Source organism: Pistacia vera, unplaced genomic scaffold (assembly GCF_008641045.1).
Source record: "Pistacia vera cultivar Batoury unplaced genomic scaffold, PisVer_v2 Contig661, whole genome shotgun sequence".
NCBI classification, from domain to species: Eukaryota; Viridiplantae; Streptophyta; class Magnoliopsida; order Sapindales; family Anacardiaceae; genus Pistacia; species Pistacia vera.
The window spans coordinates 103,401-119,695 of NW_022196514.1; the positions used below are offsets into that span (position 1 = coordinate 103,401).

At 38.0% G+C, this 16,295-nt stretch overlaps 1 protein-coding gene across 2 annotated transcripts; it reads right to left on the reverse strand.

Annotated features, from left to right (window-relative positions):
- Positions 1-12,033: 12,033 nt before the first annotated feature.
- LOC116112431 (eukaryotic initiation factor 4A) lies at positions 12,034-14,984 on the reverse strand. Of its 2 annotated transcripts, XM_031398575.1 has the most exons (8): positions 14,853-14,984; positions 14,726-14,774; positions 14,501-14,638; positions 13,282-13,515; positions 12,924-12,963; positions 12,735-12,835; positions 12,427-12,492; positions 12,036-12,324 (listed from the first exon to the last, which is right to left on the reverse strand). In XM_031398575.1, the coding sequence occupies exons 1-7, from the start codon at positions 14,909-14,911 to the stop codon at positions 12,475-12,477; spliced, it is 639 nt and encodes a 212-aa protein (XP_031254435.1). In that variant the 5' UTR covers positions 14,912-14,984; the 3' UTR covers positions 12,036-12,324; positions 12,427-12,474. The 2 variants fall into 2 exon arrangements, with proteins under 2 accessions (XP_031254434.1, XP_031254435.1); XM_031398574.1 differs by having other exon boundaries at positions 12,034-12,492.
- Positions 14,985-16,295: the final 1,311 nt, after the last annotated feature.

A 16,295-nucleotide genomic window follows, 5' to 3' on the forward strand; every position in this document is an offset into this window, starting at 1 on the left:
GCTACAGACTTTTAAAAGGTCGAGCTCAAAAAGAGAGATGGAGACAACATGGAGCTCCAACAGGCGGTGGCAAGACTCACCAAGGAGCTGAGCGAGAGAGAGAAGGAGCTGAAGGTGAGCTTTGATCACGCGAAGACAGCGGAGGAGAATCGGGCTCAGCTGTGGGAGAACTCTAAGAAGCAGAAGAGGGCAATTGAGGTAGACCTCGAGCTGTCTCAAGGGCGAGTCGCTTCATTGACCGAGTAGATGAAGCAACAAAACTTCGAGCTCAAGAGGAAGGCTGCTCATTGGGCAATACAAGCCATTTATAGCTTACAGTTGAGGAACCCAGAGATGGACATCTCCGACCTTCCAGACGAATACCAGTCCATCCTTGTTTCCATGCTTCAAGTTGAAGAGACCGAGCAACAGAAGGAACATGAACCTCCTCTAGAAGATAATCAGCCGAACATTCCCAAAGATCAGGCAGACGATCCAGAGGCTAATGACTATCCAGAGGATCGGGAGGTCGTCCTCGGGGGGACTGGAAATGAAGACCAATGTTCGCTTCCTTTTCTGTTCCTGTAGTTCTTCAAGCTTTTAACTTTTGTAACTCTTTGTCGCCTCTTATTCATATTTTTTCAATATATAAAAGGGACTTTTGGTCACTTGTGATAATACTTTTATAACTTAAGCACTTCACAAAACAAATATAACTTATCAGACCATTAAACTTACAAAATGTTATAAAGAACTTGAGATCACGACACAAGTTTTTCTTCGAAAAGAAGTAGAACAATCTTATTCACAATACTTATAAGAAGGAAAATTTTACAAATAAAAAGAAATGATCAAACCTGTAAGCGAGTTCAGAATTACTGGTAATAGGGGCAAAGATGCTTAGCATTAAGCCTTTTAAGGTGATACGTCCTAGGTCGTATTACCTTTGCGATGCTGTATGGACCTTCCCAGTTGGGTCCTAATACCCCCGCACTAGGTTCTCTTGTACCGAGAAGACCTTCTTTCAAAACTAGGTCGCCAACCTGAAAGTCCCTTCTCCTGACCTTAGAGTCGAAGAATTTTTTCACCCGCTACTGATAGGAAGCTATCCTTAACCAAGCTTTCCCGCGGTGCTCTTCAACCAAGTCTAAACTTGAATGCAAGAGTGCTTCATTGTCTACCTCGTTAAAAAATTCCATCCGAAGTGAACCAGTTCCTACTTCTACTAGGATCATCATCTCGCAGTCATATGCTAGCGAGAAGGGTGTTTTTGAAGTAGAGGTTCTCAGAGTTGTCCTATATGCCCATAGGACTTCTGGGAGGTCATAGGCCCTATTGCCCTTGGCTACGCCCTTCGATGTGTGTGTGCTTAATAGTCTTGTTGACAGCTTCAACCTGACCATTGGCTTGTGGTCTTGCTACTGAGGCAAATTCTTATGAATCCACAGCTTGTCGCAAAACTGCTTGAATTTCTCATTGTCAAACTATTTCCCATTATCAGAGATGAGTGTATGAGGAATCCCGTAGCGGAACACTATATTCTTGAAGTCAAAGTCTTTGAGCTTCTTGGCAGTGATTGCGGCCAAAGGCTTAACTTCGACCCATTTAGTGAAATAATCTACTGCGACCGCTGCATACTTGACGCCCTTTTTACCGGTCGACATGAGCCAGATGAGATCAATACCTCACATAGAGAATGGCCAGGGATTGGTCATTGTTGTCAGCTAGTGGGAAGGAGTTCACGGAATATTCGCGAATCTCTGGTACTTATCACATTTTTTCACAAAGTTGAAGGCGTCCTCGTGAAGTAGAGGCCAATAATATCCCTAACGGATAATTTATTGGCGAGAGATCGCGCAGCAGTGTGATTATCATATATCCCTTCATATATCTCCCTCATGATGTAGTCTGCTTCATCATTGGTTACACATCAGAAGGGGGGAGTGCTAAACCTTTGCTTGTACAATTGATTCCCGATAAGTGTGTAACGAGCAACTCTAGTTCGCAGGATTCTTGCCTCAGTTTTATCACTAGGCAGAGTCCCATTTTGGAGATACTTAATAATTGGAGTCATCTAGGAAGTAGATTCGGTCGTATCTATGGCTTGCTTAGGCACGCTAATGTTGGGAACCTAGATGTACCAAAGTGGAAAGCTGTCTGGGACATCGAAGTCCAGCAAGGAGGCTATTTTTGCCAAAGCATCCATGACAAAGTTACTGTCTCTCGGGATTTGATTGAAGGTTCAAGCAGGATGGCGGTGGCGATTAGCCTTCATCGTCTTTTTCGGGTGGGTGGTAGGAATAGCTCTTTGCATGGATTGATCAAAAACTGGGAGTAGTCGTCATCTTTGTCAGATAGCTAATCATGTTCTCTTATTTGGCTTGATATTCTCTCAAGATCTGATTAACAACCAGCTGGGAGTCGCTATAGATGTCAATCATTTCCTACCCTATTTCTCTTGCTAGCGCAGACTAGCAAGTAACGCTTCATATTTAGCCTCATTATTTGTAGCTTTGAATCCGAACCTAAGAATTCCATGAATCAAAGTTCCTTTGGGACTAAGGAGTAGAAGACCAACTCTGGCTCTTCTTTTGTTCGAAGACCCATCAACATAGAGGCTCTAAGTTGATAAGTTTCGAACAGTTTCCTGGACAACTTTGCTAGTTGGCTGTTCAAGTTCTCGATCTGGCTGATAAGAGAACTCCGAAATAAAATCAGCAACAACCTACCCTTTGACTGCTGCCTTTGGTTTGCAATGCATATCGAACTGGCTTAATTTCATAGCCCATTTAAGCAACTTACCCGAAGCCTTTGGCTTCTGAAGAACTTGTTTGAGTGGGTAGTTGGTCAGAACATGGATGGTATGAGCATGGAAATAAGGTCACAACTTTCTGGAAGCGATTAGCAAGGCATAGGCTAATCATTCCATCTCTGGATACCGTGTCCTAGCATCCAGTAGTCGCTTACTTGTGTAATATACTGGCCATTAAACTCTGCCTTATTCCCAGATGAGAGCAGTGCTAACTGCATATTGAGAGACAGACATGTAGATAAATAAGATTTCCTTGGGAAGAGGTTTGGATAGAAGATGTGGGTTTATGAGATATTCTTTTATGCTTTGGAACGCTCGCTCACATTCTGGAGTCCATTCAAACTTCTTGTTGGCCCTAAGTATGTTAAAGAACAACAAGCAACGATCTATTGCTCTTGATATGAAGCGACCGAGAGCCGCTATCTTCCCATTCAAGCTCTGAACTTGCTTTCGATTTACGAGACTTTTCATATTTAGGAGAGCTCAGATCTTTTCAGGGTTAATCTCAATCCCCCGATGGTTAACCATATACCCTAGAAATTTCCCTGAGGATACTCTAAACGAACACTTTAGAGGATTAAGCTTCATTCTATACCTTCAGAGTACGTCAAACATCTCAACTAGATGTGTTATGTGATCTGAAGCGACATGCGACTTAACCTGCATGTCATCGACATAGACTTCCATTGATTTCCCGATCTGCTTGAAAAACATACAGTTAACCAAACGCTGGTAGGTTGCCCCAGCATTCTTCAGACTGAAGGACATGACCTTATAACAGTATAGTCCCCGATCTATGATGAACGAGGTATGCTCCTCGTTAGGCTCATACATCAGGATCTGATTATACCCTCAGTAGACATCCATGAAGCTCAACAGCTCATGCCTAGACGTGACGTCAACGAGCTGATCGATCCTGGGCAAAGGGAAACTGTCCTTTGGACATGATTTGTTGAGATCAGAGAAATCAACGCAAGTTCGCCACTTGCCGTTGGGTTTCTTCTCCAAAACTGGATTGGCGACCCAACTCAGGTAAAGAGCTTCCCGAATGAACCCGTTTGAGAGGAGCTTATCAACCTCAACTTTAAGAGCAGCATAGCACTCCGAGTCCATGACTCTTCTCTTTCGGCAAATCGACTTGACCACGCTGTTGATGTTGAGTGCATGACATATTATATTCGGGCTGATCTTAACCATAACAGCATGAGTCTATGCAAAAACATCGATATTCTGTTTGAGGAAGCTCGTTAAATCTGCGACGAGTTGAGGGCTAAGATTACTTCCGATTCTCAACACCCGCGTTGGCTCATTCTAGTCGATATATACCTCAAACAGAGACTCAACCGACCTACTGTGAGAATACTCCTCCTGAACACGAGGATCTATGCAATCTTCCACTGGACCTGACTGTGGTTCGATCCTGCTGATCGCCATTGCCTACTTAGGAATACCCACTAGCTTCCATTTCCCTTTGCATGCCATATGCACTACTCTCACATAGCAGTTGGTGAGACCCTTTCATTTCCCCATACCCCGTTGGAGTGGGAGACTTCATCTTCAAATGATAAATGGAGGTGAGGGCTTTGAAACTTCGTAGTAAAGGTCGTCCCAGAATGCCATTAAAAGCAGACGGACAGTCTACCACTAAGAATTCTGTCATCTTGGTCACTTCGTTGGTCTCACCCAAAGTGACGGGAAGTGCGATCGTTCCCTTGGGAATCAGATGGTCTCTAGTAAAACCATAGAGGGGGATAAAGGCAGGCTTTAGATCTGCCTTGTCCAATTGTATTTCCTCAATAGCTCACTGAATTAGGATGTTTACAGCGCTGCCATTGTCTACCAACATCCTATGGACTTTGCACAAACATATTTCAAGCGCGATGACGAGTGCATCCTCATGGGGATGAAGCAATCACACCGCGTTTTTTTTTTTCTGAGAAGGTAATCTCTTCTTCTCTGTGAACCTTAGCGGGTCACGACGCCGTGTTCATCACACTCACGGGGTCATGACAAGCTTCCCGAGTGTACCTTTCCTAGGCACCTCAAGAATTCCCTACAAGGTGTGATCCTTCAAAGATGATCCCCACGAAGTAAAGACCCTTACGACTATGACGTTTCTTCGCCTGTTCCTCTTGATTCTTCTCCCGAATGGGAGTCAGACCATCAACATACTCCTTGAAGTGCCCTTGCTTGATGGGGTCTTCAATTACTTGGTTGAGAGCCCGACACTCATTGGTGTGGTGCCCATTATCCCGATGATAACAACAACATTTCTTGTTTTTTCTTGATGAAGGGGGATTGTTCATGGGCGTCGGCTCTCCGAGCAGGCTGACCTCTTCTGACTTATCCAAAATAGCAGATACTAACGCGTTCAGAAGAGTATACCGATTCTTGTCAAGATCGCGACGAGGAACCTAGGCATAGGATTTCTTGGGCTCAAACCATTGCTTCTTTCCCTTCCACTGATCGTTATTAGCCTATCTATGATCAAATCTTCTACTACCTTCCCCCTAGTCAGGAGCACTGGTCGAAGGACCGGGGTCGTGGCCATTGAGAGCGACCATAAAATTCTCTATTCACATGTACTTCTCCGTAAGGTCGTAAAAACGGGTGAGGGAAATGTCATCCTCGAATTGCAGCTTTTTCCACAGGTCGGTCTGCGGGCGAACTCCCACAATAATGAGAGTCCGAATAAATTCTTCAGGTGTGTTAGCGACCTTGTGTAGCTCCTTGTGGAACCTGTCAATGTAGGATGAGAGGGATTCATTCTTCTCCTGTCATATGTTGCTCAGATAACTCAACAGCATTGAGAACTTCTTATTTGCCTGGAAGTGTCTCAAGAATAACGAGCTCATTTGCTGCCACGAGTTAATAGATCCTAGCGGAAGCGATTTAAACTAGCGCTTGGCGTGGGCCGTCAGGGTCACTACCAAACAGCGATATTTGGCCAAGTTGGAAACTTAGTGAAGCTCCATGAGTTGTTAAACTCATAGAGGTGATCCTGCAGATCAGAATTCCCATCGAATGCTAGCATATCGTGCATTCTAAACCTTGACGGGAAAGGAGTAGCTAACACTGCTAGAGAAAAGGGAGATGCCTCAGTGACCTGCCCACGCTCATTTTGCTGAGATCTAAGCTGATCCAGAGCTCTAAGCTGATTCAGAGCTTGCTGTAACTCCTCAATCTGAGGCAACGGAGCTACCTGAGGATCACTTTCCACAACGTGGGTTCGACCCTCACGATTACGGCTAAGGAAAGACTATATATCAAACTTTTCCTTGCCTCGGCTGAAGGCTCCGACATATCTTGGCACACACTGACTAGAGCCGTGTGAAGGCTGAAAAGAACCATAAAGAGGTGGATGAAAATGTTGATTGGAAGCATGTAAATGTAAGGATTGATATGATTCAAAAACCGTAAATAAAGCATAAAAACATTATACCTTCTCCTAGTGCTTAGGTTTGATGAAGCCAAGATTCAAAAGTACGAATCCTCTACACTTCAACACCATCTTGAAAGAATGAGAGAGTGGCCGAACCTGAGAGAGAGAGCTTTTTTTTTTCTTTTAAGGGAACAAATGAACACTTAACCTAAAATGCAACCATTTGCATTTAAACCCTAAACCCTAAACCCTAAACCTAAAATGCAACCATTTGCATTTATATATACATAGGTCATTTTGTAATTACTTGTTTTTCACTTGCATGCCCCAATAAAATCTTATTCTAAAAAAAGCCCAAGCATTTTTTAATTTGCCCTTTGAATAATCAATATTATTCAAGGGCCCATGTAAATTAAACTAGTTTACATTAACAACCCATAAGTTTACCCTTTTGGCCTTTAACTATTAAAAGGTTATTTTAGTTCATCTCATTTATCTTAACGCTTTAAGATATAATAATTAAATATAATTAATTATTGCTTGACCATTTTAACCTTTAAAATGTCACAAATAATTTTTTATGTAACTATTACCATAGAAATCTTGTCATTACCTTCGGAAGGTGCTAGCCCTCTTCAGATAATTATTTCTCTCTCTTATTCTTCTCAAGGCTATTGGTGTGACCATGTAGGTCCATCGTGGATTAGCCGTAGCCTATAAGCAGGTTCTGGATGAATTCAAAAACCTGTCTGGAGACCCAACGACTATGGTAAACATCTAGCAATGTGCCATAGACCCTAAACCACAATGAAGAAACACTTCATCGAACCCTTTTCAGATCATATATACTATGTAGGTAAAGTCCCTCCATTGATATATCATGATCGAGTACAGATTCATGGAACGTCAAAATCCTAAACTCGATCTACTACTAAATCGTCGATCAATATGTCCGAAACTTGTCATCACGAACTTGCTTTCGTATGACTAATAAAAGACTCTGGCCAAAGATTCTGATTTCCGACATTTATCGACGTTCGTCTAGGAACTCGAATCCAGATGGAGTTAGCGGTACTCCTGATCCTATATTTATGAGTCAATGGATCCCTCTTGACCATTGTTCGTTTCCGCATATGAACAACACATGATCAAATAGGCTTTATCATAGAAACATGACTAGTCTCATACTTATACATCGTATGAACCATATGCATCCGTATCGGATCCAACCATAATGTCTCAGGTCAAAGGACTACATCGTGCACTGATATAACCAAACGATAAGTCATTGACTACATGCTTTTCCAAATGATTTGTCGTTATTCGGTCACGTTCGAAAAACGGTTCACCAACCGCTAATCCATACTAATGCCCAAGTGATATGACTATCATCGTCATTCGTACTTATATCAACTCATGATATCTTTCAGAAGAATCTAGTATGCCTACTATGCAATATAGTTGCCCAAATTATATTGCTTCCATAGGGAACCTTTTGATAAATTCATTTACCGATTAAATGAATCATCTGGACAATTCATATACATACTTTATTTTAAATGCATGACTGAATAAAGGAAGCAATTTATATATATGAATTGAAGAACTCTTTCTTCTATTATTTATGATCTGAAACCGACAACACAAATGGTTTCTAGGGCATACACTAACATACACTAACAAAGGCAATGAAAGGTTTAGGGAGTTAGCCCGACCTCCGCGGTGGTCATAATTGACTTGCGGTTGCTGGGGCTTTCCCTACCTTGCACTCTTGTGGGGGTGCCCATGCGATGTGGCGTGAGACGGTTCATGATGCGACATATCGCCAAGTCGCAAAGCCACAGGTATTCTACCTGCTTCACGACCGGTATTTGCTGGTCCCTTGGAGCCCTTCGACCCATTATTTGCCACTTGCTTTCCCTTGCCTTTACGCGCTATAACGCGCGAGGCATGGGTCTTCGCTTGTTTCCGCGCTTTAGTGCGACCTACATGCGTTTTTGGCGGTGACACCGCCTTGTCGGACTCGGGTGGTACGACATGATCCAACTGTTTAACCTTTGGTTAACCATTTGGAAACTATTATTGAACCTCTCCAAGTAATCCATCACAGCTGGGTCGAGCTGTGAGCTCAAAGGAATGTCCGCTGCGATACTATGCTGAATTGAGGGCACTTCGAGAGAAGTGTCATCTTGTACCCGGAGGACCTCCTCGTTGCTGGGGCTAGCTCTCTCGGTTTCAAAACCACGGGCCATTTGCTAGCAAACATAATCGATTGATCAGAGATTCCTGATGAAAAGCGGATACTAAATCAGGCCCTCCTTCTAGCGCCAAACTGTTGATGCTTGATTTTGACACCAACTATTCGCACGTGCAATGTGCTAAGCGGACATAAAAATTACACGTGAATGGAAAAAGAAATGAATAAAAGGGAGACGATTTTTAAAGTGGTTTGGATGCTTAAAGCGAATCCTACGTCCACTATTTTTTTTATAAATGAAGGATTACAATCAGGTCGCAAGTAGCGATCGGAGAAATATAAATATAGAGAGGGAGAAAGGGTGTTTATATTATCAAAATCAAAATCCCGAAAAATGAGAAGGGAGCTCTTTATTTATAGTAAGAGGTTTCTGGGTAATGATTACGGGTCTGCCAGCGGGCAGGTGCTGTACAGTTCCTACCCTGCTTCCCATTAGCTGATTGCATGGAAGATATCCTTAAATCGCATAGGGCTTGGGTAGGTGGGTGACTCCCAGCCACTCACCAGCCAGACCTTTACCTACCAAGCTGATGATAGCCTTACTCCTTTTGTCCTTGGACAACGTGGCAGCGCCTAGGCGACATAATGTCTTCCTGAATTCTGATTGGTCCTCGTTGACGTAAGTCTGTGTCAGCCCTTATTTTTTAAGCATAACACAGTACATTCTGGAAAATGATAATAGGAGCTCAAACAATACCATTCTACTCTATAAACAAACAAAATCAATCTAAGTAAAGATGAAATGGGTCGATCTAGATTTTGAATCATGAAAAATTCAAGAGCTAAATTTACCACACAAGTAACTTATGTTATTATTTATTTATATATGAAAATAATAACTTATAAGAGACTTCCACTTGATGTCTCATTATATTAATTCAAAATAAAAACCCAGAATGCTTCGAATGCACTTAAAATAGCATGGGTTTTGTTCTCTTATATTATTATTTGAATACTTCAAAAATAAAATATCAATTTTTTTATTTAAAAATAAAAATAAATATAAAATCATGTGATTTGACTTAATTCCCTTAATTAAAAAAATATCATGATTTTCTTCTTTTATATATATATATATTGAATTTTGCTTATTGATCACCCAAAAGAAAGCGTACGATAGCATATATATCTTCCAATTTAGATTACGTATGCACTCACTTATTTTATTTTTTTTAGAATTTATTAATTTAATTATTTTTTTATATTTTATGAAATGTCATCATTTATCATTTCATTTCTTTTCTTTATTTCTTTATTTATTTTTCTTTTTTATATATCTTTCTAATTAGTAAAACACATTAAAAAAAAGTTAAAGATTAGATTTAGTTAATTGTTTTTGTTGTTTATAAGGTAATTAATTATGCAAGGTAGATTAAAATTTAATTACCAAAAATGAATTGATTGAATAATTAGAATTTTAGATTACAGGCCTTTTAAATCTTTCCAGTTAAAATTGATAATTTTTATAAAAAAAAAATTATCATTAGATTTCAAATATTGTAACAAGATATAACTTAAAATTTGTAAAAATATGTTGTAAAATTATTATGTATAAGCATAAAACTTTCATAAATGAAAATAAAAAATATATACCATCTTCCTCAAGATTGGAACTCTGCCTCTCTCGTGTCAATGCTTTAAATTTATATGAACTCATATCATACTAGACTTTATAATTAGAAACATTAAAATATATGAGATGATGCTAGACCGCTAACATAATCTTTGATGGGCAATACTACAGTCTACACATTCAATATTTTTATCCAACATTTCTCATACAGCATTATGTGGCAAAATATGATTGGTTAATTTTAAATTAAATTTAAATTTTCATTCAATCATCTTTTATCATTTAATGTTGTATGAAAATGTTGTATGTGTAGTATTATTCTTCTTTGATAGGAGAGATACGAGTTGAGTTGAATATTTTTCATAAAGAACAATCATGTCATATCAAAATCATAGCATTTTATAACTGTTTTATGTTATTTTGAAGAAAATCTCGGGTGCATTTGTTTTAGTATTTTAAATAATATTTTTAAAAAAGTAAGAGTCTGATGGTTATTACGAGGTAGGATTTGAAAATTAACAAAAACACCTCTTAGGTTTGTTAATTTATTAAACACCCCTATAATAAAATATTAAAAATTAACAAAAACACTCCACCCACCCATTAAATATCGGCAGCCGACGACCACCGCTGGAGGGTGGTCGGAGTCTCCGTATCGACACACGACCGACTGGATCTGGTCGAAAAACGCTAGATCTACGGCTAGATTTGGCCATTGACGACCAGATCTGGCCTCGTTTGGTCGTCAATGATGGTCAAAGATATGGCCGTTGTTGACGACTAGCTACGACCAAAGATCTGGCAGTAGATCTGGCCTTTTCCGGCTAGATCCACAGTGGATCTGGCCAGAAAAGGCTAGATCGGCATACTACCGGCCAGATCTAGTCGATAGTGCACCATTATACCAGATTTCGGCCAACTTCTGGCAGTGGTGGCTGGAATTTGGCAAATTTGGGTGGGTGGGGGTGTTTTTGTCAATTTTTAAATTTTTTTTAGGGGGTGTTTAATTAAATTAACAAACTTAGGGGGTTTGAAAAATTTAATAAAATATAATAGTATTTTTAGAATAGGGAAACAAACGTGTATTTTGGAAATAATAAGAATATGATGGTGCAAAAATAGGGAAACAAATGCACCCATCGATATTTTTGTCATTAAAAACGATCAACCAAAGAAAATTTCCTTATAAATTATGCAAGAATCCTTCCAAATTCTCATTGTAATCCTAGAAAGAAAAAAGTAAATAAATAAGATACTGGCATTTTAATGGGCATTTGTGAGAGTGGAGTCATGCACATTTTTTGTTTTTGTTTTAATGATTGAGGTGTCCGAGCCAGCTTGCGTCTCAACTAGTTTTTAGGATTCATTGAACATCTTATAAACTTAACATTCAAAAGTAAACCCTAAATATGATAAATGATCTCAACATGATTCGAAATGAAGGAAACAAATATTTTTAACTGTCAGACCAACCTCGTGGGGTTCGCCATGCACATTTCCTTTACTTCCACATACTTCTTTTTCTCTCGGTGCGATTTGGCTTATTGCTTCACAGTTCACACTGCTCCAGGAATGCTGACATTGGAGTTTTAACACTTATTCATCTACCTCTTGGTAGTGGAATCAACTTTTGTAATATACTATAGTCTATAAGGTCTCTGAATATGTTTTTTTTTTTTTTTTTAATGGATGCACTTCAATTTGCTGCGTTTTTTAAGTATATTTATATCAAATAACTTCTTGATCGTTTTAAGCTCCTGGATTTATTTTCATTCTGCTGTATTGAATACAATTCAAAATTTGTAAATTAATTTTTACACTCATTCTTCGAAGTTTGATTTTTTTTCCCACTATTATTGTTCAATTCCTTAGAATTTCGACCCTTTTTACTTTCTATTTTTCTACTCATTCTTTGGAGTTCGATTTTTTTTTCCTACTGTTACTGTCAATTGATAAGAAAATTGAGTTTGGTTCACAAAGAAAGTTGAGTTTTGCCAGATCATTATTAATATTAACTACTAGTCGAGTCCACCACCGTCCTTATAACCTTCCTTTTTTCTTTCTTTACAAAACTGGTCTAAACATTTTTTCAATATTTTTGGTCCACAAGAACTTCAAAAAAATAACTCATTTAGAAACACTCACTCTAATAGAATAAGAACATCAGTCAAGTACTGAATAGAGGATCTTAACTCTGCCCGGAAATCAAGTTCCACAAGGTAGAAGACCACTTCTTTTCTTGAGTTAATTTTCCTACGAAAGTTCTTCTATTCCAGTAACATGATTGAATTTGTTCCTTAACAAATAAAGCTAATGTTCATCTGCAAGACAAATATAAATCTTGATGAACCAGTAGTGGGTAACTTCGGACCAAAGTAGTTTCAATACATCACGGTTGCAAACAGAAAATCTGAATCACTCACGGGATCAAGATCTCCAATGTGTTTTTGACATGCAGAAGACTAACAGCATCACAACATCTCGGAAATCTGCAGCAGTCACCATTTCAAGTTAATCAACCAGATGAGGACTTCAAATAAAGAAAGGATCATTGCTAAAATGAATTTTGTATATTGACAGCCATGTTCATTAAAATAAAAATGTTAATGGTTTTTTCCTTGCTTTGTTCAAAAGCAACATGTTGGGTCATAATATAAGTAGTTAAATGCCATGCCACCCAACTAGCTTCCAATCTAAAGATAAAAGTATATAAAGCAAACAACAAAATTACATGTATGGGCATCTCTGCTATAATAAGGTTGCTGCTTTCTTCAATTGCTTTTAGAGTTACCACTTCACCACCCCCGACCACCATATTGATTACAATACCATCTGCATTTGGTTTGGTCAAATGGAGTTATTTTGGAATCAAAAGTGACAACAGAAAACCAACAAAAGATAACATCACCAAAGAAAGAACCTGCTGCCAAACAAGTTGCTATCCGCCTCATGTATGTTTCCTGCAAGCAAGTATCAATGGAAATGGGAAACTCGTAAGGGATTCATTGGAATGAACAATTAATTATGAAAGGAAGTCCAAACACTTTTTACTAGCCATTTATTACACAGACAATCACCAAATCAACTCTCATGTTATATAATAGACCAATCTCCAATGACCCTGAAGCAGCTCTGTCATTACAGCTCTAAAACCACCACATTAACCACATAAATATAGGGACAACTTAAAAGGTGGTGAGAGAAGTATAAACTGTAGTACTGAAGACTGCACGCTATTGTATCACACATTGATGTCTGGAGGAAGAGTGGGATTATACCTTCTTTGATGGTAATGCATAATTTATCAGAACACGAGCAGATATAGGAGATTCTCCGGAAGCAAGAAGTGGAAGGCAAGCATCTGTTACAACTATCATATGTGACTTGTACTCATCTTTTTCAATGTCAGCATCATCTCCTGAAGGCTCAGTTACTTTTTGGCTCCAAACTGTTGTAACTTGCCGAAATTTCTCCAATATTGAAGCTCGGTCTACTTCAACTTGGTCACTGTACTGGTATACAAGCAACATTATGCTTACTTTTTTTAGCAACTATTCTTCTTAATAAACAGCAATAAAACTTCCAAATCACACACTCTAAAAATCAGTGCACGCACTAACAAGTTAACAAAGTATCAAAAGTAGCTACTCTGGGAAATCAACTACAGCTTATGTCAAAACCAAAAACCTTAAACAGGAGAAATAGAAAAATAAAAGAATCTCTAACTCATGCCGTTGAAAAATAAAGAAAGAAAGAAAGAAAACCAAAATTGTAGCATGAACTTTCTGATTCATAAAGAATTTACAATTAAGTGACCTATGCCTCACCACCCACCAACAGAAAAGGTCATTCACCCAATAATTAAACTTAATAAAACAAGAAAATCATATTAGCATTTGTTCTTTAAGGCACAAACATAAGTTAATACTTTGGTAGATGTATCGAGCTAAATAATGAAGATCACTGCATTAACAGACAATATGAACTCTACTCTGAAAAAGAAAATTCATCAGAATAGATAAAAATTGTCATATGCACAAACAATCAATGAAGAGAATCACAAAAACAAGAGGATAAAAAAAAAACCCACTCTAAAGTCCCAAAACACTTGATTTTCAACCAATCTAACAACCTGGTGTGTACTGCTTACAATTATATGACTTATAAGCTATCCTATTTCAACCTTCACATCCAAAACAGTGTTTAAAAACTAGTATTAAAGTTAAATACATTCTGGTCAAATTAAAAAAAATATAAGTTTCTATTTTTTAATGATTTTAAGACTATATTCAGAAACTGTTCGAAGTCCAACATGGGTACCCTTCGATTTAATAGTCCTAATACTCGAAAACAAAGAAACATTTGACAATTATAAATCAAACGGATCCTCAACCACTCTATCCTTTCTCTGAGTTGATTCCAATACTATTGAACTGTAATTGAAGTGTTTAAAAAAATAAATAAAAAAAATTAAGTTTAAGCCATAAAATTATTTACCAGAGAGGAGAAGGAAATGTAAGGGAGATTGGAAACGGCACAGCAAACCGCGTCAAGCTCGTCACGTGAGCTGCAACAGACTACCATCGGCAAGCACTTGCGCGTCCCAGCCAAGCCTAACAGATCCACCAGCGTCTCCTATAATAATTACAAGTTTTAAAATAAAATAATTGAATTAAATGTATATTTCTTAAAAGAAAGTTTTGAGCAAAGAAATTGGATGACCATCTTGAACTGGAGCCTGTCCACGGCAACATAGAAGTGACGAGGTTGACTGGAACGACAACGAATTAAGATTATTACGGTGAAATTAAAAAGAGAGAGAGAGAAGAGAGATTTGTAATACTATTACCTGAAATGTGAAGAGGACTGAGAGGGAGAAGAGGGAGCTTCGATTCCATCTATCGCCATAACCCGAGAGACTCGAGTCGGTTGCTCTGCTTTCAAGGTACTCACTTTGTTAACGAAGCCGCGACTCTTTTTATTATTATTTTTGTTTTTTAACGATAATTTGACGGAATTAGATCAATTATGTTTTTTTTTTAAGTTTATTTTATATGCATTTTAATTAATCTTTTAAGACTTAGAATTATCGGTCAAATAAAAATTTTAGTAATTATTCTTATTAATATTAGGGAAACTTGAACATAAAAACCTCTTAAATAATATATTTAAAAGTTCTTATCGAACTATTTAACCACCCAAAAATAATAATACATCTAACAGTATACACTAGTCTAAGTCTAGATAAGAGGTGAAAGCAAAATGACTCAAATGAGAAAATAATTTAAGATGTTGTGGTGAATGGTGGGGGAGGCATGAGGCCTATCCCATGGGTGTTCAACAAGAGAATAAATGAGGAAGAAAAATTTTACGGTGATCTTTTTTTATTTGATTCTACGGTGATTATATATAATTATGTAAATACAATATAAGACAATTTCATTGAATTATATTTAGTTTATAAATATTAAAAAAAAATTATTTGATATGTAAAAGCTAAAAAACCATATATAAAAACGAAAAATGGTATTTTACAGTTTTTTCTAATAATTGGTTTACCAGGCCAACCAATGGAAAATAATAAAGACACCGAGAGTAGTGCATCGAATCTGTGCAGTGAATGACGTGGCGCAATCCTGACCGTTTATTAATTATAACTTAATATTAATCGACGGTTAGGATTGTGTCACGTCATTCGATACACATATTCGGTGCACTACTCCCGGTGACTGTAGCATTACTCGCCAACCAATTCTTCCTCCTTTATTGCATCTTTTATTGTTAAAAAAAATTAAAATAAAATGTAAACAAAATGAGTTCTAATAACGCCGTTGTCACAAGCGAATTGATAATGATGGTTAGTGGCGTTTGGTTGGGGGTAATGTAGGATTACTAGAGTTATGTCATATTATATTTACTTGATTACTGCATTTGGTTGTCAAGTAATATAAGATTCTGATAATCTTCAAATACCAATAATAGTCACTGTTAGTAATATTGAAAGTAATCTGATTACCTCAATTGTCTTAGGTATTCTAATATTATCAGGGTAATTTTTTTTCCCTTATTAGTAAATTTTTAGGACAATAATGCCCTTTTTTTTAAAATTTATTTACATGAATATGACTTTTACTGTTTCACCCCAATTAATTAACTTTTTGGACAAAATTACCCTTGAATTAAAAACAAATTGCAGCCCACCCAAGCCACCATCCCCACCCATCGGCAACCACTGCCGCAATCGAAACGATGCATGGAAGGCCGAAAATGGCCACCATACGCCGATATGACC